The 23,266-nt window shown below is 43.6% G+C and overlaps 2 protein-coding genes across 4 annotated transcripts in view; both read right to left on the bottom strand.

The window, feature by feature from the left end:
- The window catches only part of LOC309475993 (uncharacterized protein), a 104,591-nt gene that overhangs the window by 18,033 nt on the left and 63,292 nt on the right, over positions 1 to 23,266 (bottom strand). The window lies entirely within an intron of this gene.
- LOC309476215 (uncharacterized protein) lies at positions 4,831 to 6,967 on the bottom strand. Its single transcript, XM_082139467.1, has 4 exons — positions 6,622 to 6,967; positions 5,807 to 6,130; positions 5,318 to 5,605; positions 4,831 to 5,236 (listed from the first exon to the last, which is right to left on the bottom strand). Exons 1-4 carry the CDS (start codon positions 6,665 to 6,667, stop codon positions 5,121 to 5,123), a joined length of 774 nt encoding a protein of 257 aa, XP_081995593.1. The 5' UTR covers positions 6,668 to 6,967; the 3' UTR covers positions 4,831 to 5,120.

The following is a 23,266-nucleotide window of genomic DNA, read 5'->3' as shown; positions in this document are numbered from 1 at the left end:
GCCCTACCCTTTTCATATTAGGCGCTAAGTGAGAATTCATTATTTATTTTTATTTATTTTTTCCACTTAATACATTCATCAAAATGGACACCTGGTTAAAAACTAGCACTTTAAAGAAATCAAGGGACAGTAGGGGTGAGCCATACGCCGACATCTTCTGTGGAGATGTGCACCGACAAGGCGATGAATAAAGAAACCTGATACAGTGAGTTAATAAGACGCTATATTAGATCGTGCAGGGATCATGTTTGTGACTGATCTTATTAGAGACGCGCTAACATCTCCGAAACAGCACAGAAATGCCATAGCGCCAGAAATTAAAGTAGCCCATCCATCCATCCATCCATCTTCTTCCGCTTATCCGGGGCCGGGTCGCGGGGGCAGCAGTCTAAGCAGGGATGCCCAGACTTCCCTCTCCCTAGACACTTCCTCCAGCTCTTCCGGGGGGACCCCGAGGCGTTCCCAGGCCAGCCGGGAGACATAGTCCCTCCAGCGTGTCCTAGGTCTTCCCCGGGGTCTCTTCCCGGTGGGACATGCCCGGAACACCTTCCCGGGAAGGCGTCCAGGAGGCATCCGGAAAAGATGCCCGAGCCACCTCAGCTGGCCCCTCTCGATGTGGAGGAGCAGCGGCTCTACTCTGAGCTCCTCCCGAGTGACTGAGCTTCTCACCCTATCTCTAAGGGATCGCCCAGCCACCCTGCGGAAAAAGCTCATTTCGGCCGCCTGTATCCGGGATCTTGTCCTTTCGGTCATAACCCACAGCTCATGACCATAGGTGAGAGTAGGAACGTAGATTGACCGGTAAATCGAGAGCTTCGCCTTACGGCTCAGCTCTTTCTTCACCACGACAGACCGGTACAGCGACCGCATTACTGCAGAAGCTGCACCGATCCGTCTGTCAATCTCCCGTTCCATCCTTCCCTCACTCGTGAACAAGACCCCAAGATACTTGAACTCCTCCACTTGAGGCAGGAACTCTCCACCAACCTGAAGCGGGCAAACCACCCTTTTCCGACTGAGAACCATGGCCTCGGATTTGGAGGTGCTGATTCTCATCCCAGCCGCTTCACACTCGGCTGCAAACCGTCCCAGTGCATGCTGAAGGTCCTGGTCTGATGGGGCCAACACGACAACATCATCCGCAAAGAGCAGAGATGAAATTGTGTGGTCCCCAAACCTGACCCCCTCCGGCCCCTGGCTGCGCCTAGAAATTCTGTCCATAAAAGTCATGAACAGAACCGGCGACAAAGGGCAGCCCTGCCGGAGTCCAACATGCACCGGGAACAAGTCTGACTTATTGCCGGCAATGCGAACCAAGCTCCTGCTCCGGTCGTACAGGGACCGGGTAGCCCTTAGTAAAGGGCCCCGAACCCCATACTCCCAGAGCACCCTCCACAAGATGCCGCGAGGGACACAGTCGAATGCCTTCTCCAAATCCACAAAGCACATGTGGATTGGTTGGGCAAACTCCCATGAACCCTCCAGCACCCTGTAGAGGGTATAGAGCTGGTCCAGTGTTCCACGACCAGGACGAAAACCACACTGTTCCTCCTGAATCCGAGGTTCTACTATCGGCCGGATTCTCCTCTCCAGTACCCTGGAATAGACTTTCCCGGGGAGGCTGAGAAGTGTGATCCCCCTATAGTTGGAGCACACCCTCCGGTCCCCCTTCTTAAAAAGAGGGACCACCACCCCGGTCTGCCAGTCCAAAGGCACTGTCCCCGACCGCCACGCGATGCTGCAGAGGCGTGTCAGCCAAGACAGCCCCACAACATCCAGAGACTTGAGGTACTCAGGGCGGATCTCATCCACCCCCGGTGCCTTGCCACCGAGGAGTTTCTTGACTACCTCGGTGACTTCAGCTTGGGTGATGGACGAGTCCGCCTCCAAGTCCTCAGCCTCTGCTTCCTCAATGGAAGACGTGACGGCGGGATTGAGGAGATCCTCGAAGTATTCCTTCCACCGTCCGGTGATATCCCCAGTCGAGGTCAACAGCTGCCCACCTCCACTGTAAACAGCATTGGTAGGGCACTGCTTCCCCCTCCTGAGGCGCCGGACGGTTTGCCAGAATCTCTTCGAGGCCGACCGATAGTCCTTCTCCATGGCCTCACCGAACTCCTCCCAGGCCCGAGTTTTTGCCTCCCCAACCACCCGGGCTGCAGTCCGCTTGGCCCGTCGGTACCCATCAGCTGCCTCAGGAGTCCCACAAGCCAGCCAGGACCGATAGGACTCCTTCTTCAGCTTGACGGCATCCCTTACTTCCGGTGTCCACCACCGGGTTCGGGGATTGCCGCCTCGACAGGCACCGGAGACCTTACGGCCACAGCTCCGAGTGGCCGCGTTGGCAATGGAGGTGGAGAACATGGTCCACTCGGACTCAATATCTCCAGACTCCCTCGGGATCTGGTCGAAGCTCTGTCGGAGGTGGGAGTTGAAGATCTCTCTGACAGGGGATTCGGCCAAACGTTCCCAACAGACCCTCACAGTACGTTTGGGTCTGCCGAGTCTGTCCAGCTTCTTCCCCCGCCATCGGATCCAACTCACCACCAGGTGGTGATCAGTTGACAGCTCCGCCCCTCTCTTCACCCGAGTGTCCAAGACATACGGCCGGAGGTCAGATGAAACAACCACAAAGTCGATCATTGACTTCCGGCCTAGGGTGTCCTGGTGCCATGTGCACTGATGGACACCCTTATGCTTGAACATGGTGTTTGTTATGGACAAGCTGTAACTAGCACAGAAGTCCAATAACAGAACACCACTCGGGTTCAGATCAGGGGGGCCGTTCCTCCCAATCACGCCCCTCCAGGTGTCACTGTCGCAGCGTGGGCGTTGAAGTCCCCCAGTAGAACGACGGAGTCCCCAGTCGGAGCACTTTCCAGCACCCCTCCCAGAGACTCCAAGAAGGCCGGGTACTCTGCACTGCCGTTTGGCCCGTAGGCACAAACAACAGTGAGAGACCTATCCCCGACCCGAAGGCGCAGGGAAGCGACCCTCTCGTTCACCGGGGTGAACTCCAACACATGGCTGCTGAGCTGGGGGGCTATAAGCAAACCCACACCAGCCCGCCGCCTCTCACCATGGGCAACTCCAGAGTGGTGAAGAGTCCATCCTCTCTCGAGGAGTGTGGTTCCAGAGCCCAAGCTGTGCGTAGAGGTGATCCCAACTATCTCTAGTCGGAATCTCTGAACCTCACGCACAATCTCAGGCTCCTTCCCCGCCAGAGAGGTGACGTTCCATGTCCCTAGAGCTAGATTCCGCGTCCAGGGATCGGGTTGTCTAGGCCCCCGCCTTCGACTGCCGCCCGATCCACTTTGCACCGGCCCCTTACGGTCCCTCCTGCAGGTGGTGGGTCCACGGGAGGGTGGCCCCACGTCGCTCCTTCGGGCTGAGCCCGGCCGGACCCCATGGGGGGAGGCCCGACCACCAGGCGCTCGCATACGAGCCCCAACCCCGGGCCTGGCTCCAGGGTGGGGCCCCGGCTGCGCCATACCGGGCGACGTCACGGTCCTCAATTTTGTTGGCATCATAAGAGTTTTTTGAACCGCTCTTAGTCTGACCCGTCACCTAGGACCTGTTTGCCTTGGGAGACCCTACCAGGGGCATATAGCCCCAGACAACATAGCTCCTAGGGTCGTTCGGGTACTCAAACCCCTCCACCACGATAAGGTGGCAGTTCAAGGAGGGGATTAAAGTAGCCTAATCACTGTATTACGATATTTGGCAACTGGGAAAATTCCATGTTTGATACATTAAAACCAACATTCAAACCACCACTTAAATAGACATGCCAGCAATCAGTGTAATTGGAAAGAGTGGAAAATTTGTTATCATTCTAAGCCAATCAAATACCTTATAGGAAACTAACAGCATGGTAAATAATAAAAAAAAGGATTTATATACACATATATAATGTGTGTGTGTGTGTGTGTGTGTGTGTGTGTGTGAGAACGGTCAAATAGGAAAAATTACGCATTTAATTTCAAAGTGAAGGCTTAGAATAGACCCTATACTAAAAATCACTTTTTTTTCTTAGAATCTTTATGAATACGGGCCCAGGGATTTTTGCATCAAAGGCCTCATAATTTAACATCTCAACCAGCTCAGCCAAAATCTGCGGACTTGTAAAAATAAAAAACTGAATTTTTTATGTTTTCTAATATACAGTGAATATTTGTATTGGTGGTGGGGGTGCTTGAGAGATGTCAAACACTAGAAAGGGGTGCATGCTGCAAAAAGTTTGGGAACCACTGTAAATAAAAAATGTCTGCTAAATAAACAAGGTTAAGTAAAAATACATTCCAAAGATAAATGTGCATAGCAATAACTATCTGATTGTATAATTTATGATTATATCAATAAGGGTTTGAGTAACTGAGTTGAGGATATACAGAATTTTTTTTAACGTTTTTAGTACCACATATATGTTTCGCTTTATGTTTTGGAACCTGTTTATTTGAATGTATTATGTGAAGGTATGGTAACCCATACTCAGAATTTGTTCCGTTTTTTCCATTTTTGCAGTGGCTCCCGGGGAGTGAATAGGGGTTAGGTGCCTTGCTCAAGGGTTACTAGTCTGACTCTCTAACCATTACAAACAAACCGATACACTAGAATGAGCCTGATTTTCCAGAGCTATACAAGAGAGAGAGTGTTTGTTTAACTCTGATCGAAGTGAATTTGCACAATACAAATGTGATGATAAAACATTGATCAGTTTGCTTTACTAAAACTCTCCGCTATATGTTGTTATTCTGATAATTTTCTTACTGATTCTTTCACATGATCTCTGCAACAAGACTTATCTAACAATAATACAAAGGAATACAAAACAAAAATCATATTTATTGAATGTCATATTAATCACATTGGTTAAGGCACTATTTTTATGTAAAGCTGCTTAATACAATTTGTATAATGAAAAGAACACACAATTTATTTTAAAGGAATAGTTTTTGTAATTGAATAAAATGTATTCATAATTACTGAAATTACATTTATTAATAAAATATATTTACTCAAGAGGATAATGTATTTACTCAAAGCAGTTGTTCAAGAACATCTCCACTTTCCTGAGTATCTGATTAATCAGAGCTTGATGGTGTTTGCTCTCTCTTCTTCTATTGAAGATTTCTGGATCTGAATTCATAAACCAGAACAGCAACAGTAGCCACGCCCACCAGAGCAGAGAGAGCCAATCGGATCACAGCTTCAGTAAAACCACAGCAGCGACAGTCTTGTGAGAGAAAAAATTTATAACTTTAGAAAACAGAAATATCTGTAGAAAAAAGTAAAATCTATAGTGTTATTGCTGTACCTGAATGTGTTGGCCAGAGTCCTCTGATGTCCAGATGTGTGGTCTGGTTGCTGATGGTATTGTTCACCACACAGCTGTATGAATCACCCAGACAATCCAGAGGTAGAGAGAGACTGCTACTGAGATCAGACACACTGATGCTGGACAATACACTGATTCCTTTGTACCAGGAGAGAGTCACATGACTCACATTCAACACTGAACACACCAGTGAACATTTAGACACTGATGATCCTGATGAGGATGATGATGGACAATCTATGATGATGATAGGAACAGGCAGATGAGCTGAAAATATTGAGAAATAATTCAAAATTCAGTAAATAAGAGAGCTGTGATATTTGTCAGATATTTGCCGTGTTTATATTTAAAATGGAGTTTATGACAAAAGTTCACAAATTCATCTGTATGTCATTATCTATCATTTCATAATATTTACAATGTTAAAAGGTAAATATAGTCAAACAGGGCAAACAGCTGTTTACTCACCATAGACAGTAATATTGAATATGTTTAATTGAGTCCCATCGTTCTTGCTGGTTACTTTATAGAGTCCAGAGTCTGTGGTTCTGGTGTTTGTGATGGTCAGAGATCCAGTCTTCTCATCCAGCTTCAGTCTGTCTCTGAATCTCTCATTAACAGTATAATTAATTAAAGTGATCTGATTCTCCTCTCCTCTCTTCATTGCAGCTATGACTGCTTCAAGTCCGAACTTAAGATTTATCTGATCATCTCTCTGTATTCTAGTAAAATCAATATTTAGAGTGACTGGATCTCCCTCCATCACAGACAAACACTCAGTACCAAACACACCTGAAAAACAGACAGGAACAGAAACCAAAGGAAAGTCTGATTACTCAGTTCATCTTCACAAAGTCTCTGTTTGGCTGTTTTCTGTTCATGAAAATACAGAAGTCTCCAAGCCTGACTGTCTCTACAGTAACAAACTCTGAAGTTGAAGTAGATTTGATACTATTTTAAATGGGCAAATGAACATCTTAGTGAGAACAAAGCTGCTAGAAGCTGCAATATTTCTAGAAACAGGACAGTTTTCTTATTTTTCTATAAATAGGATTGCTTTTAAGTGATGTTTAAATAGACTCATTGAAACCTTCTTAAATGTCTCAAAATGTATCTTCAGTTAATTGACTGATCTGCCAGCAACATTAAGTATGAATGTTTTTATTAATAATTAATTATTTATCACATTAACGGCGCATGTAAATCATCCCACGTATTTATTAAACATTTAGTCTGTACTAAAAACAAAATAACTGAAATCTCGAAAACACATTATAACTTACCGGCCAGACGCCACGAGCACAAACAGAAGACGATCGCGTGAAACATTTTCCTCCCCAGTTCGCGGAACAGTTTCAAAAACAACTTCAAATTTTGACCAGGTGACAATAAACACTTAACATTAATGTTGTAAAATTAACGGTAAGGTCCCTGCTTTCTTCAGAAAACACTCTGTGATTTCTAATGACGAAGGAGAGTCTGGACCTGAAGCTTAGGCTACAGTTTATAGTTTTGGAACTTTAGGCTACAATATGTTCCTCATCATCATTATAAAGCATTAAGACCTGCACAGACACAGGATGAGCTGCGCCCTCTGCTGGCTTCACGAACACCCCTTTTCCTTCCAAAACTGAGCTCGGTCAAGGAGTAGCCTACTTGGGATGAGAGAGACACCTCTGTGAGGTGTATTAGACATTCATGTGGAAGAGCAAAGTGTTATTAATAAACAAACCTTCAAATAAGTAAAAGTGATTGTTGAGAAGGTTTCCCCAAATTCCATATATCAGGTTTTGAAGGCCTAAAATATAACAGAGAGAGAGAGAGAGAGAGAGAGAGAGAGAGCTGTTAAAAACGAATGTGGTTCCATACTCATAACCATAATAATTGGTAGCCTAACTAGAAAAATATAATATAATATGAAATATCTGCATTTAACTTGCAGAGTCAATATCTTGCTTAAACAAGGAAGGCAGATGTCTTGTGTTCCCATATAAGTTACAACTGGGGTAATAAAGGCCATGCTAACCAGAAGAGAAGAGGGAAAACAATACACACAATGAAAATACATATATTGTGAAAATCTTAAAAATGTAAAAAAGTATTATGAATGTACTTGTATTTTACAAGCACATTGTCACTGTGAGGAGACCGTTTCATGAATCATTGATTTCACTATGAAATTTACTCAGAAAGACATTTAATCAGAGTTCAGTGAGGATACAGAGCTGCTGTATAATAAATCTGTGGATATTTCCTGAATATCAAACACACTGCAGATCACTGATACTGACAGTTTTCACAGGATCTTTAGTGATGATGATCAGATTGAACTAAATCATAATCAAAAAACAAAATCAACAGGCCATGATCACATAACTCTCAAAGCGCAGAGACAAAACATTTATCTTTTTAAACATTTAAATTTTAATGCACTTTTAATTGTGCAGTTCTGCATAACATCCTGCATAACCGTCAGCGTTTGGTCCGTTTACCACGGTGGTAAAAAAAGAATTAGCACCCTCACATCCCGACTTTTGTTGCGTATAATAAGGCTGCCAACCAACATAATTGTTGTTCAAGCATTGTATAATTTAAGTGTTTAGTTTAATTAAAATTGTAAGTTTGAGACTGACATGTCATCAATTTTCTTTGGGGGGGACAAAGGAGATGCATCATGCATTCGATCCAACAGGCTGAAAGAGTTTGAACCACTGGTATATTCAATAACTGATGTACAAAATCAGACAGTTTCCACTTTAAACAACCATCTGACTAAATATGTTCAGAGATAAAACAGTAAAACTTATTTTTTTGCTGGCTTAGTTCAATAAAATGTCTAATTAGTTCACCATAATTATTCAGACATCTCTCCATCTGGATCGGAGGTCTGTAACTCCTGCTCCTCGAGGGCAACCATACAGAGTTCAGCTCGAACCCTATTCAAACACACTTGAAGCAGCAAATCAAGGTGTTAAAGGTATAACAGGTGTCCAGTGAGTGTGTTGGAGCAGGTTGAACTGGAGTCTGCAGAAGGTGGCCCTACAGGAGCAGGGTTGACCCCCCTGATCTAGAGATACACTATTTTGCCAAAAGTGTTGGGACGTCTGCCTTTTCATAAACATTAACTTTTAATGACATCCCATTCTTAATCTGTAGTGTTTAATATGGAGTTGGACCAACCTTTGCAGCTATAACAGCTTCAACTCTTCTGGGAAGGATTTCCACAAGGTTTAGGAGTGTGTTTATGGGATTTTTTGACTAGTCTTCTAGAAAGCCTGGCTTGCAGTCTCCGCTCTAATTCATCCCAAAGCTCTTCTATCGAGTTGAGGTCAGGACTCTGTGCGGGCCAGTTCAGTTCCTCCACGCCAAACTCACTCATCTGTCTTTATGGACCTTGCTTTGTGCACTGGTGCACAGTCATGTTGGAACAAGAAGGGTCCATCTCCAAACTGTTGGGAGCATGAAATTGTCCAAAATGTCTTGGTATGTTGAAGCATTAAGAGTTCCTTTCACTGGAACTAAGGGGCCAAGCCCAACCCCTGAACAACAGGGGAGACACTACAGGCAAAAACAGTGTTTTTTCATACATATATCAATTTTGAGATTTTTGGCTTTTCATTAAGTTTTTTTTTTTTTTTTTTTTTTTTTCAGACTAGTTGATTAAATAATACGGTTTCTTTCTCGTAAAACCCAATAGTATGCCCCCTGAAAACGTTCTATATACGGCGTGCGTCTCATTGTCTCATCACATGATACCTTTGTATCCTTTTTGTAAAGTTTGAGCCTTGTCGCTATTCTCCGGCATTATATGGGGGAGTGCGTGCAGGACACTCTTCAAAATTTCTCCTTTTGTGGTCCGAAATATAAAGAAGAACATAGTACATTGGAACAACACCAGGGTGAGTAAACGATGAGATACCTTTTATTTTAGAGTGAACTATCCCTTTACCTTTTTTCAATTTGTTTGTGAAACCGGCAATGATTTTTAAACCTTTAGTCCAGTCAGGACACAACAGAAAATGGGCATGAATAGCACTGTACCTGAAAAAAAAAAAAAAAACCCTGGGGTTAAGACAACAGTCATGGTGCTTCATGGCTTTCAGATATTACAAAAAAGTATGAGACTTTTGTTAAACTCAAAACAAAAGTAAACAAAAGATTTAACAAAAATAAAATCGGTTTATTAGGGGGGTTACAGTTTAGGACTCAAGGACCAGATGTTTGAAAGAAGACCCGGAGTCAGAATTATAAAAAAATTTAAGAAAGGTTCTACTGAAGATGGTTTGCAGTTTTATCAGCAGAAGTCAGCTTCAAGACTCACACAGGAGTTCGTAGGCCGCCCCACTTACAGTTACAAAGATCACAGCAGATATACCATTCACCAGGCTAAGAAATAGATAAACATAGTAATTTTCCACACATATACAGATAGACTGAGGCCTATCTCCATTGATTATGCAGCTGACACTCGGACCCTGAAGTTAGGCACGTCATGACCTTCCAGTTCTCAGATTTGGGTTGCTGGGACTATGCCAGTAGTTTGGGACTATGACAGCATGTCCCAAACAACAACTCAGTCAATGTCCAATAATGCCAGTGGTTCATTAACCTCTAACCAAGAAGACTAACTCACACACCGACACACAGCTTTTCCAAGGTTGGATTTGGCCAGGCTCTAACTATAAACAGTAGAGTTTTCACAAAACATCAAGATAATGCGCTCTTTCTCAATTCATTTCAATAAATCAATTAATTAGTGAAGCAACTACAAAAATCAGATGAAAGACCAGAGTGAGAACACTGGTGAATTGAAACATTAAGTCCATGACAATTTTTCAACAATAATTACATCCAGCTTTAGTTCAAACGGAAAGACACCTTGGATTTGTCTAAATTTTACTGCAGAAAATGTCTTTAGAAATATTTATTTAATCCGCTGGTCTTAAAGATGAACTTTGTTCACTGTAACAACTTATAATATTGATTATAGGCTGGTTGGGACAGATTTAAATGAAAGAGAGCTTTTATTGCTCAAGTGTTATCTGAACATGAACTACTTTGATTTCAAACAGCTGTTTTTAGCATGATGGTGTGATCTCTGAATCTGTTGTCACAGTGTGAACACTTGTAAAGTTTTTCTCCTGTGTGAATTATCTGGTGCCGATTCAGTACAGCAGCCAGGGGCGCTGCTAAGGATTTTGGGCCCCATGAAAAGAATCTTGACAGGGCCCCCCAACACAGCTGAGACTTTTTTCATATTAATTTACATAAAATCATGCGCTTTTATGGTATTTTGACTATCATTCTCATATATTTAAGTCAATCAGACAATTGAACTCCATCCCATGTCCACACCCGTAATTTGTCCTCTGTAATACTGCACTACTTCAGTACTGTATAATACTGTGCATAGCTGTACATGTGTCATATAGTGTATTCACATATATTTATATTTGGATGTATGTACTGTACATATTTGTACTGTACACTGGCAATGACAATAAAGTTAATCTAATCTAACCTAATATTTTTAACATGACAGTTGAAATGTAACGGAAACACTGAGCACTCTTAATACAATGAAATGTATTTATATTTATTTGCTTCAACACTGATACTGAAATTTCAAAATAAAACTCTTCAATTTAAAAAACAGGAATTACAATCTGTGGTGAAAAAAAATCTCAGCAAGAAAACACCACCATAAAAAAAATTGGCCATATAAAATTTCTAATAATTTAAGCAGAACTTGCATAATATACTATATCAAAGAATGGCCAAGGTATAACATAGATGAGTCTGAGTTACTCTATCCACATCATTTCTAATCTCTTGTCCTTGCTTGCTCAACATTTCTAAACAAAAGTCCAACGTCTGACCTTTTCAGCTGCAAAATCATTAATCAAATCTTTGAAGTCGAGCTCTCTAGCCAACTCGCTCTCAATGGAAAGCATAGCAAGACTGCAAAGCCTTTCTTGAGACATTGTAGACCTCAAGTAGTTTTTTATTAGTTTTAATTTGCTGAATGCCCTCTCCCCACCTGCAACAGTCACTGGCAGTGTGCTAAATAAACGCAAAGCAATGCACACTTCTCCAAAGATGCTTTGCAGCTGCAGCTTACAAATAGCATTTAGGAGTTCAAGAGGTGACAGGTTAGGGGGGAAGTTGGAAGCATATACACGGTTTAGGTGTCTTACTTGATTTTCAAAATCAGGAGTTAGATCACTGGAATACTTAGTGATCAGTGGTTGGCACACAGAAGAGATTTTGTCCTCATTAATCTGCCCAACTTTCAGAACCGCATAAAACTCGTTCACAATATCAGCAATTCTCTGGAACCTAGTGTCTAAGTCACTGATGATACTATCCATAGCAGTGTAAAACACAGTATTCCGAAACTCTGTTTCTGAATCTTCCTGAGTTGTCTCCTCTTCACAGGTTTCATCATGGAATCTCTTTCTTTTCTTCTTGCGACTGCACTCCTTGCTTAACAGAGGAGTAACATGAGCTTCTCTAGCTATCAACTTTGCCTCAGCTACGAGAGACCCCCATGCATCTCTCAGAGACTGCATCTCTTCTGTCAAGGCTCTGATATTGACTGCCTCAATGTCAAGTGAGATTTTCCCTGACTGGAGAATAACATTCCTGTCATCAATGCTTTGCAGTACTTTCAGCCAGATGGTGAGAAGAAGAATAGCATCAAAGGACATGAAGTATTTTCTGAGACCATTAGCATCTGATCTTGCTTCATTGGTGAGACTGCAAGTCATTAGTATGCTATCAAGTGCATTGATGACAGAAGGTAGGTGCTTTGCCACAGGTTTAACAGCCTCAATCCTTGCACTCCAGCGGGTATCAGACAGCTGATGCAATGAGCAACCTGTTTGCTCTTTGTAGATTGCCCAGCGCTCTGGGCTGCTACTTACAAATGTGTACAGGCGATTTATGCAGCCAAAAAAGGTGGATACATCTGGACTTGATTGTGCAGCATGTACGCCGACAAGATTTAATGTATGAGAGGCACAAGGTGAATAAGTAGCTAGCTTGTTTTTCCTCAGTATTTCAGCTTGGACTCCCTTTACCTTCCCTGACATATTTGCCCCATTGTCATATCCCTGTCCTCTGCAATCACTGATGTCAATCCCATGCTCACAAAGAACAGACTCAATCATCTCAGCTATCTCTCTCCCTGTCTTTTTGTAAAAATCCTTGAATTCAAGGAACCTCTCGGTGATCTCCCACTCGTCTTTTTCTTTGTCATATTTGACATACCGTAGTACCAACACGTTTTGCTCTGTATGGGAAATGTCTGGTGTGGCATCGGCGATGACTGCATAATAGATGGCATCCTCCCTTTCCTGTAGAATTCTTTTCAGAACTCGTCTGCCACATAAGTTGATGAACTCATTTTGACTTTCAGAGCTAAGATAATGTGTTAGCCTGGTTTGTTTTCCTTCTTTTTGTTTTTGTTTGTTGTCCCTGATTTTTTGAAAGTGCTCTTTCAGCAGAGGATCATAATGTGACAAAAGCTCCAGTGTGCCTAGGAAATTGCCATTATGAACATCATCTAAGTCGCTTGTTTTGCCTCTGAAAGGCAGGTTTCTTGAGGCCAGGTGTAGGGTAACATCTAACAGTCTCTCCAGGATGGCCCTATTTTTCTCAATTTCTGTTTGGAACTCCCTGTTTAACAGAGAGTCTATACCTTTATCTTGTAAAACAGATCTTTGCAGATTTTTCCATCTTAAGTAGCAGTCTCTGTGTGCATCACTCCTCTCATGGATTGGGAGTTTATTGTACATGCGACGCCACCTCACATGACACATTTTAAACCCATTTTGACTGGCCAGTGCACTACAGGAAGGCTTTTTCTGTATATTGGAGAAAAGCACACATGGTATGCAATAAAGTGACTGATTGCTTTGACTAAAAGTAAGCCAGTCTCTCTTAATTTTTTCTCTCTTATTGGCTGACTTTGTATAATTCAAGTATTCAGGGAACGGCTTCCCCCCTGAATCGCATGGCATTTCCACTTTCTTTTCTCTCATGGTCACAGCCAATTTTCTGACTATGTCCTCCCTATCCTGATCAGTACAAACTGCTGGCCACAAACCAGGGTCGTTTGTCACAAGATTTTCTTCCCTTTCAAATCCCTCAACATTCAGTCCATCCTCGGCATCTGAATTCTCATCTCCATCTTCACTCTCTGCCATCTGTCTCTCACTTGCATCTATACCCTCTTTCATCTCTTCCTCCACTTCCTCAGTTCTCCCTGACAAACAGGAAGAGGGTCCTGGAACTGACAAAGTATATAGCATTTCCTATAGTCAATATTTTCCACTCTACAGATGCCTCTTATATTTTGTGTGTATCACTTTAAGTTTCAGACATTAATGTGTTGCCAGTAAACCAATACTAATAGCCGCTCACCTTCTTCTTCATGTTGGAGCGCAGGGGCTGATCCAGGGGATGCTGGAGTTAGGGGTTGGGAGACAGCCGGACCAGTTGCTGCTGCTGGTTCATTTGACTCTGTTTGGAACGAGGCATGATTTTAACAAAGTGCGTTTGACTGCATTGAACGTTTAACTAAAACTGTGTATTGTTATTTTTTCCAGCGTTTTCTTGACCTAACATGGGGAGAAAATTGAGTTCCCTTATCATGCACTTTTAACACTAGAACGGCCACCAGCAGTCATTTTAACCGCAACATTTACACTACAACGAACAAGGCGTCATTTTGACTGTTTTGAAATTGCATATAGTCAATAACTTTGTCTAAATAAATCACAAAGTCTTGCTGCTCCCTGACTTTTCCTAAAACTACATGAATTTTCAGTAAAACTAGTTTAAATATTTATTGTGTGAATAAAAACAGAAATATAATCATTTCTACCTATAACGTCCACAGGCAGTCATTTTGCGCTGTTTAAATTGAGTTTTGCCAGCGGTCTGGATCAGATAATGAAAGTATTATGTGAAGATGTTTGGCAGAGATGAATCATGCTGTATTTGACAATATAGGGGACATTTGTGCGTACGCACAGAAAAGTGTCTACGATCATTGTCACAGGCGGACGGTCCACTAACAATTTAGGCCTACTTACAAACCCACCTTTTCTTGAGAAATATTGGGTAACATACTGTCGACCCTTTGCCTCTTTTACTTCTCTTATTTTTTTCTCTTTACGTTTTTGACTTCCAGATTTTTGAGGCATTTTCACTTCCTCCTCTGCCGGCGCTATAAGTGAAGTCAGAGAATGTCGGGCTCTGGTGAAGTCAAGCTGTTTGTGTTGCCTTGGTTACTGGATACAATTTGGGCGGACTGAACCATTTTATGATAATCGAGAGGGGGAGAGGGGCCCACGGACGTTTGTGTTTCCTAAACAAATACATTTTTTGACACCAGGAAACAGCAAATAGAATAATTTAAAGTTAATAATTTTTACTATCAATTTTTTTTTTTAGCACCACAATTTTATTGGGGGCTTCTCTGGGCCCCCTCTTAGTCATGGGCCCCGAGAATCGTCATCCTTTACCCCCCCTTTACAGCGCCCCTGACAGCAGCAGTAGTAAAAGTATTTCCACAATCAAAGCACATATGATCCTTCACACTGCTGTGACTTTTCTGGTGTATTTTAAAATAATCCATTTGTGAAAAACTTCCACACAAACAAACGAAAGGCTTCTGCTTTGTATAAACTTTCAGGTGCCTCTCCAGGTGTTGTGCACTAATACATTTTTTGCTGCATTGATCACAGTTATGTGGTCTTTCTCCGGAATGAGAACCCAGATGTAATTTAAGAGTTTTTGCACATCAGAAACTCTTCCCGCACTGATCACATGTGTGTGGCTTCTCTCCAGTGTGGATTTTCAGGTGATCATTAAAGCTTCCTTTTTGTGTAGAACTTTTAACACACTGATCACATTTATAAGGCTTCTCTCCAGCATGGATCCTCTCATGTATTTTCAGAGTCCCAGACCGTTTGAATCTCATGTCGCTGTGTGAACACTTGTAAGGTTTTTCTCCAGTGTGTACTCTTTGGTGCTCTGTCAATGTGTCACGTCTAGTAAAGGTCTTCCCACAATCAAAGCATATGTGATCCTCACACCATTGTGTCTTTTCTGGTGTGTTTTTTTTTAATGAGAAACTCTTTCCAAACTGAGGCCAGGGGAAATATTTACTGGTTCTTCTATTCAGTGAGCAGCTTGAAGATTTCTCCAGTTTTGACATGAAGATGTTTCTCTTTCACCTTCATCAGGTCTAAAATTAAAGATAAAAAGGTTTTATTTTAAGAAGAAAAAAAAAGTCCAAGACAGAAATGTGAATGGGAAAGGACATTAAAGACGTAATAGCAGAAAGTAGTTAAATGCTTTGCAAAATTATGATCATTTTGATGAATTAATTATACAAAACATTATATCAAGCAGTGTGTGTGCAGTGTACACAAATAAACACAGACAACAGAACAAACAGAAAGCAGAATGGAGATTAGTGGTCAACTGATAGGCTATTTCAACAAGGACAATATATAGGCTGATTTTTAAAATATCAGCATTGGCTGATACGTTTTTCTGATTAGCAGATGTGTTACAAATAGGACTTTTATTTTGACGGGCAGTGTTGAGAACATAAGCACCTCATAACACAGTGCTCACATTCTCTGTCTTCATTAGTTTACGGTCTTTATTTTAACAGTCTAATACGTTATTAGATACACAAAGAAAGAAAACTTAAGTGTATTTGGCGTTTGCTTTTTATATTACAAGTAACAGAAAGGCAAACAATAACTTAACAATAACAATAAGTAATTTTCTCATTTACTGTCAACATTCAGCAAAAGCGCATCTGTCACTAACATTTAATTTCACAAACCTTGCATTTTTATTGAATACTATAAGATCTTCTGAATTGCGCATTTTTAGCTTGTGGTTATTTTGCCTTATGTCTGTTTTAGAGACATGTTACAGCTTTTTGATAAAGCTCTAATTGGTTTCCTTTGGAAATATGTTTCAAATTCACACTGAATGCATTTATGAATGTAATTCATAAATGTCATAAACATAAATGTATGTGTGTGTCAAAATCGTGATTAAAATCTAAATCGCAATACTGATCAAAATCCATTTGTCCATATTGCTATATTGGACTCGTTCTGAACAAAAAAGTTGTATCGGCTGTAGTGGAAATCACAATCTGAATTACAGCGCTGTTTGCTTTTGAACTCAGAGAGCCATTCTGATTATGCACTGAAGATTACACTTTAGCTCTAGAACATATGTGACTCTGGACACAAACCCATACATTGTATGGGTCAAAATTATAGATTTTTCTTTTATGCCAAAAATCATTAGGATATTAAGTAAAGATCATGTTCCACGAATATATTTTGTAAATGTCCTACTGTAAATTAGGGCTGCACCGATTTGGGGAAAATATCATATTGCAATTATTGAGGTCAATATTACGATTTCAATATGCGATTGCGATATAACAAATGGTTTCATGAGTCAACTTGCTTGGTTCTCAAGGAAAATGCACACACAGATTAGTGATAATGCTGAAATGTGTATTTCTCGACTCAAACTAAATGACCTATAATGATCAATAAGCCATTGATGTCTGGATACAAATATAAACAAATTATATATAGACTATCCTTATTAAAGTTACAGAAGTTATTTAGTCAAGAGCAGTGAGTGTTTTTCTCTGTTCCCTTTGTTCTTCGATTAACTTTAAGACAGAGATAATTAGTAGTTACTATGTACTGTCCCTTTAAGACCAGCCGCTGCTGACAGATACACGGAGCTCACGCGCCTCATTCTCTCACGAGTCACAACTCTTTACGTTCATCATAAGATTGCTCTTATGTTATGAAGATACTTGACAAAAATACATTTTGGCATATTTGTGTGTGTTTCTGTTCGTTCAAGCACGAAAGAGAACTGTATTCTGGCGTGCTGTCTTTTGCGCACGCACGATATCAGCTCAAGTATTTTCTGTGTCAGTCAGGACATTCACAGGTAGCGAGCTCTTTTTTGTCTTGTTGTGCATGAATGGTTTTTAAGCATTTGCATGAATAAGAGCGGGATCATGTAACTCTAGCCAAAGGATGACAAAAATGAACAGATGCTGCATTAATTGCGTTAACAGACCTAATTTGTTTATTTCATATAAAATCGCAGCATTTTGCGTCATATAATCGCGTAGACTTGACATCGCGATTGCGAAATGATTAATCGTGCAGCACTGTAAATATATAAGAATATATTTTTTTGTGAGTGAATGCAGCACAATCGTGAACATAAATGGCCAACTTTAAAAGTGATTTTCTCAATGTTTAAATATTTTTGCACAGCAGATTCCAGATTTACAAATAGTTGTATCTCAGCCAAATATTGTCTAATCAAACCATACATCAATGGAAAGCTTATTTATTCAGCTTTCCTGTGATGTATAAATCTCAATTTAAAAAAAAAAGGTCCTTGTGACTGGTTTTGTGGTCCAGGGTCACATATATGCAGTATATTTGCATGATGAAGAATAAAGAATAAACACCAACCTCTTTGTTAATCAGTATCTTCAGGTTTCATTCTGCAGAATTCTGGATCACTCGTTCTCAATCTTTCACAAACTCAATCTTCTTCAGTCGTAGGCTGATGGGAATATTACAGCATTTATTGTTCAACTGTTGTAGGAGGAACTTAATTTAAAATGAAGTGCTGTTGACAGGAGGAGCAGATCTGCAGAAATAAAAAATGTTACACAATTAACGCAAATAAATTACAGAAGTAGCCTACATGATACTGCAACATTAACGTAATTTACGTAACGCAGTTAGATGAACTTAGAGGTCGGGAGTTTGATCATCTAAAAGCACCTGTAACCCCAGTAGGAGGACATTTTTATTCTAACCCGATTTCCATTCTCTGTTTGTGATCAGACCGCTTTAAGCCGTTTAACTTTGGGAAAGTTTTCAGTGATCCAGTAATCGGGCTGAATACACCCGAGAGAATAGAGACTTGGGTTGTGTTTTTAGTGAACTGTTCATTCCAGTCTGTGTTTTGCTTTAAAACAGGAGCGTTGTCATATTCTGTGATTGTTTCTGAAGAGTGCAATTTCTCTGTTGTTGCTCTGTAGTCTGTAGGCTACACATACTATATATTTTCTGTAATATTTTTTTATGGGTGGTGTGCAAAGTATGAATTATATGGTCTTCTTATATCATTTAGTTATTTGCTGTACTTTTGGAGTCTCCAAGGGTCCTTGAAAAAAGCATGCAGAAAATACTGTTTTGTGAGAATCATACTTCAATCTGATTGTTCACTTTGCTGGATATAGCAAATGATGACAAAACAACTGCGTTAAACAAGATAAGTGGTGTATGCTCAATTTTGCGATAAATGTTTTGATCACAAAACACACACATTAATCTGATTAAAAAATTTTAATCGATTGACACCACTAGTGTTTATATAAATGACTTGAAAGGAACTATTGATATGATTGAATTAAAGCAACACTATGGAACTTTTCCTCTGCGGTCGCCCTACAGGTTGGAAGCGGAATTGTCCATTACCGCTGTCGTAAATAATTTCGCTGCCCGCAGCCGACTGTCGCACGCTCACTCACTGTTTATCCAGCACCGGCTTTGGAATGAACGATGTCCACAGACAAGGTAGAGTATGTTGCATGATTTCATGAAAGTATGATGTATTGCGACAACAGAAACGAAGAAAAACTAAATAATGACTATTGTAACGCTTGACGTAAAGCAAGTCAAATTTGTAGTTTTCTTATGTCTCATTAGAACTACAGAATGACCCGATGAACCACTGAAACAATTTTGGAAACATTATTTTAAAGGAACACTCCACCCATTTGCATTAGGCTTTGCAATGTTAGAAACCCAGTCATACTATTGAATGGTCGTGCAACATTTTCTCATTTTCCCCAGAGACGAGAGAAATCTGCATTTACCTCTTTACACTTCCTCCTACAATGACGCAAAAATCGTCATTTTGCGTCACTGTAGGAGGAAGTGTAAGATGGGGGGTTCTCTTACGAGAGGTACTCTCGTACTGCGTAAATCTTACGCTAGGGGAAATCTCTTTTCCGCGAGATACTGAAGCCAAAAAATGATCCTTAATTTTGAAATAATGTAAAACGCGTTGCGGCAGCATGCAGACATAGGCGAGACAGCTCGCGCGCCTATTGGCTGCCCTGCGGCAACTGCAGCAGCCTATCGATAAGGCCCTATCGTGACGTCATCACCAATGGGGGCGCTTCGCGCCCAATACGTCACGTCCCGCCGAAACGGGCGTGGCCTGGGGCTATAAATATAGCATCGAAAGGCTAGCTTACCGGTTTTTCATCTCTTCAGCGGAGCTCACGCATCGCTGGATCCAGAGAGAAGAAGCCGCGCCGTGGAAAGAGCATTTCAGCGGGACGAGTTCGGTACCTGGAGTCGCTGGCCGCGCCGCCTTCAACCACCGTTCCTGCTACGCTATCCGGCGTCATATCCTTTCATTGCTAGTGTGTGTTCGCCGCCGCGACTCACACTCCTTCTCTAAAAGAGCAGAGCGTCTTTTTCAAGATGTCTCGTCCATCCTGTGGCTCGTGCCGAGCCCCACTCAGCGACGGGGACCGCCATGTCATCTGCGTTTCCTGCCTGGGTGAAGGACATGCGGCTCTAGCGCTCGCTGACGGCGGATGCCCTCACTGCGAGCTTATGCCTATGGCGACTCTGAGGACTCGCATGGCAACTTTCCACGAGCCTGCACTTCCCGCTGCGACGCCGCGCCGTAAAAAGCGCCGTGCTCAGCGGATCCCTGAGCCTCCTACCGAGAAAAGCTCGCCGGTGCGCCTGCCAGCTTCGCCGTCTGCTTCTCTCGAGTCTCTCACTCCCGGACAGTGGCCGCCGCTGGCCGCCGCTTCCGCCGGAGATGACAAGGAAGAAGCGGCAGTTTTCGAGGAGGACAACTGCTCTATCCTGGCTTCGGACAGCGAGGATTGGGCGAGCTCTGTGGACCTCGCCCCTTCTTCTGCCCGCGAGTCGTCAGGAAAACGGGCCAGTATTGAAGCTGAGCTGATGCGTCTGCTCACACAGGCCACAGAGAGCCTCGGCCTCGAGTGGTCCGCGCCCGCCGAGCCTACACGCAACCGTCTGGACGGTTGTTTCTTGCAAGGGGACCGCGTTTCCACGCCCTCAAGACCCGCCCCGTTTCTTCCTGAGCTTCATGAAGAACTGGCAAAGTCTTGGAGCGCCCCTTTCTCAGCCAGGCTGCGCTCCTCTGCTTCAGCGGCATTCTCCGTGGTGGACGGTGCCAAAGACAGAGGATACCTCGCTCTCCCTCTAGTGGAGGAGGCAGTAGCAGCCCATCTTTGCCCGCCCTCTGCTGGACAGCGGACTAAGACGGCGCTACCTTCAAAAGCCTGCCGCGCTACTTCTACCCTGCACAGTCGTGCTTACACCGCCGCTGGGCAGGCTGCATCAGCGCTACACACTATGGCCACTCTCCAGATCTTCCAAGCTAACCTTCTCCGAAAGCTGGACGAGGAAGGCACGGAAGCAGTCAACGTGGCGGATTTAAGGAGCGCTACGGACCTCGCACTCCGCGCTACAAAATCCGCTGCACAGGCCATAGGGCGGAACATGGCTTCTCTCACCGTTGCTGAGAGACACCTCTGGCTGACGCTTTCAGAAATGCCGGACTCGGAGCGCTCTGTGTTCCTCGACGCCCCCGTTTCTGCTACTGGCCTCTTTGGATCGTCCGTCAAAGATTTCGCGGACAGATTCGCTGAGGTACAAAAGACGTCGCAGGCCATGAAGCACTTCTTGCCAAAGCGCTCTAGCTCCGCATCAGGCCGCTCTAAACAGCCGTCTGCTCGCAGCCGCCGCCGCCTCACAGCGTCGACAGGCCCGGGGACCAGAGACCACGCTCTCGCTCTGCCGGCCGCCGCCCCCCACAGCGCGGGACTCGGCCGAAGATTGAGATGAAGCCCGAGGCCTCAAAGTCTTCCTAGCCAACTTAGGAAAACGACGGTGTTCAAGCCCTGCTGCGGCCGGGTTTCCACCAAAACTTCTCGCTCGTCCAGTTCCATTACATGCGACTGTTCCAGTGAACTCTACAGTAAACAAGTCGGTTACATTACCCGCTTGCCTGTACACAAACGCCGTTTTCACGGCGACCCAGATAAATCCTGTAAAGAGCGTATTTTCTGGTATTCCGGCCACGGCCGACGGTGTTATGAGTGTAGTAAAAATGCCCACTGCCCAGTGCCCATTCCTACACACAGACACAGCCCGCCCCACAGGGCTCGCGCACATAAAATCGACTCATGTCGATTGCGCACAGAATGTAGTGAGCGTGCCCACGTCCCAGTGCCCACAAACACTACACGCTGCATGTCTCTCGGTTTCTGTAAAAACGAAACCAACACACATACAGCCGACTCAGGTCGATGGTGTTTTCAGTGCAAATGTGCCCGCTGTCCTGCGCCCACATTCACTCACAGACATGACGAATCCCTCGGTTTCCCCCACGCTCGCCGTCTCTCAGCTACCTGCCGTGAGAGAGCCGAGCGCGGGCGAACCGCCCGCTGTGATCAAAACACTCCCCGCCTCGAGCGCTGCAAATGCGGTGTCTATAATACAGCATACCGAAGCTCCCCGGTCGCCACTATGTCACGACCAGAGCTCCGATCTCATTCAACCCTTAGCTATGCATGCACATGCGTGGGCAAAGCTTCCCGGTGTATCAGAATGGGTGCTGAACATTATAGAAAGAGGCTATTCGCTACAGTTCGCTCGACGTCCCCGCCGTTGTGCGGTGCGAGTCGAAACCACGGTAGAAAAGGAAGTAGCAAGTGTACTTCGTACCGAAATTGCGAAACTGTTGAGCAAAGGGGCAATAGAGCCTTTATCTCAAGCTCAGAGCGAAGGGGGGCTATACAGCAGAAATTTTCTGGTTCCGAAAAAAGACGGGGGTCTCAGACCCATTCTAGATCTAAGACAACTGAACGAAGCGCTTTCAAAACGCCGGTTCAGAATGCTCACAACCAAGAAAATCCTCGCGCAAATTCGCCACGGGGACTGGTTTGTGTCAATAGATCTGAAAGACGCGTATTTCCAAATACAAATAGCGTCACGTCACAGGCGATTTTTGAGATTCGCCTTCGAGGGCCAGGCTTATCAATACACAGTCCTACCGTTTGGCCTGTCCTTAGCACCCCGTACATTCACGAAGTGCATGGACGCAGCCCTCGCTCCCCTGAAACTTCGGGGAATGCGAGTTTTGAACTACTTGGACGATTGGCTGGTTCTAGCTCAGTCACATACGGAGCTCATAGAACACAGAACCATTTTACTCGAACATCTCGAGAATCTGGGTCTCAAAGTCAACTGGGCGAAAAGTTCACTGTCTCCCAGTCAGAGAATATCCTTTCTGGGCACAGAACTGGACTCGCTGTCAATGACAGCTCAAATATCGCTACAGCGCAGATTGACTATTCAGCGCATGACAGAAACCTTCCGCCGCGGCACTATAGTCCCGCTAAAGAAGTTTCAAAGGATGCTCGGTCTCATGGCAGCAGCATCCGCAGTTCTCCAGCTGGGTCTGCTTCGCATGCGCCCACTGCAGTTCTGGCTACAAGCGCGAGTACCGCGTCAAGCGTGGACTTCAGGTCTCTTTCGCCTCAAGGTCGATCAAAAATGCGTCTCAGCACTGATACCCTGGAGAACGACCGACTGGTACCAGTCAGGTGTAAGCCTGGGGACTTCCTCGAGTGTGAAGGTGGTGTCCACGGACGCCTCCACCTCGGGATGGGGAGCGCTGCTCGAGGGCAGACCGTTTTTCGGCCAGTGGTCAGAACGGGAAAAGCTTCTGCACATAAACTGCCTGGAAATGATGGCAGTCGACAACGCGCTGAGG

The sequence above is a fragment of the Leuciscus leuciscus genome (genome assembly GCF_965113295.1).
Source record: "Leuciscus leuciscus genome assembly, chromosome: 15".
NCBI lineage: Eukaryota > Metazoa > Chordata > Actinopteri > Cypriniformes > Leuciscidae > Leuciscus > Leuciscus leuciscus.
The sequence above is the reverse complement of the archived record's forward strand: the minus strand, read 5'-3'. Positions and strand labels throughout refer to the sequence as shown.

Excerpts from the sequence above, each read along its gene's own strand:
- LOC309476215 (XM_082139467.1), bottom strand. The coding sequence starts at position 6,667 with ATGTTTCACGCGATCGTCTTCTGTTTGTGCTCGTGGCGTCTGGCCG. Across the intron at positions 5,606-5,806 it reads ATTCAATATTACTGTCTATG|CTCATCTGCCTGTTCCTATC; the intron begins GTGAGTAAACAG and ends CAATATTTTCAG. Across the intron at positions 5,237-5,317 it reads ACTCTGGCCAACACATTCAG|ACTGTCGCTGCTGTGGTTTT; the intron begins GTACAGCAATAA and ends TTCTCTCACAAG.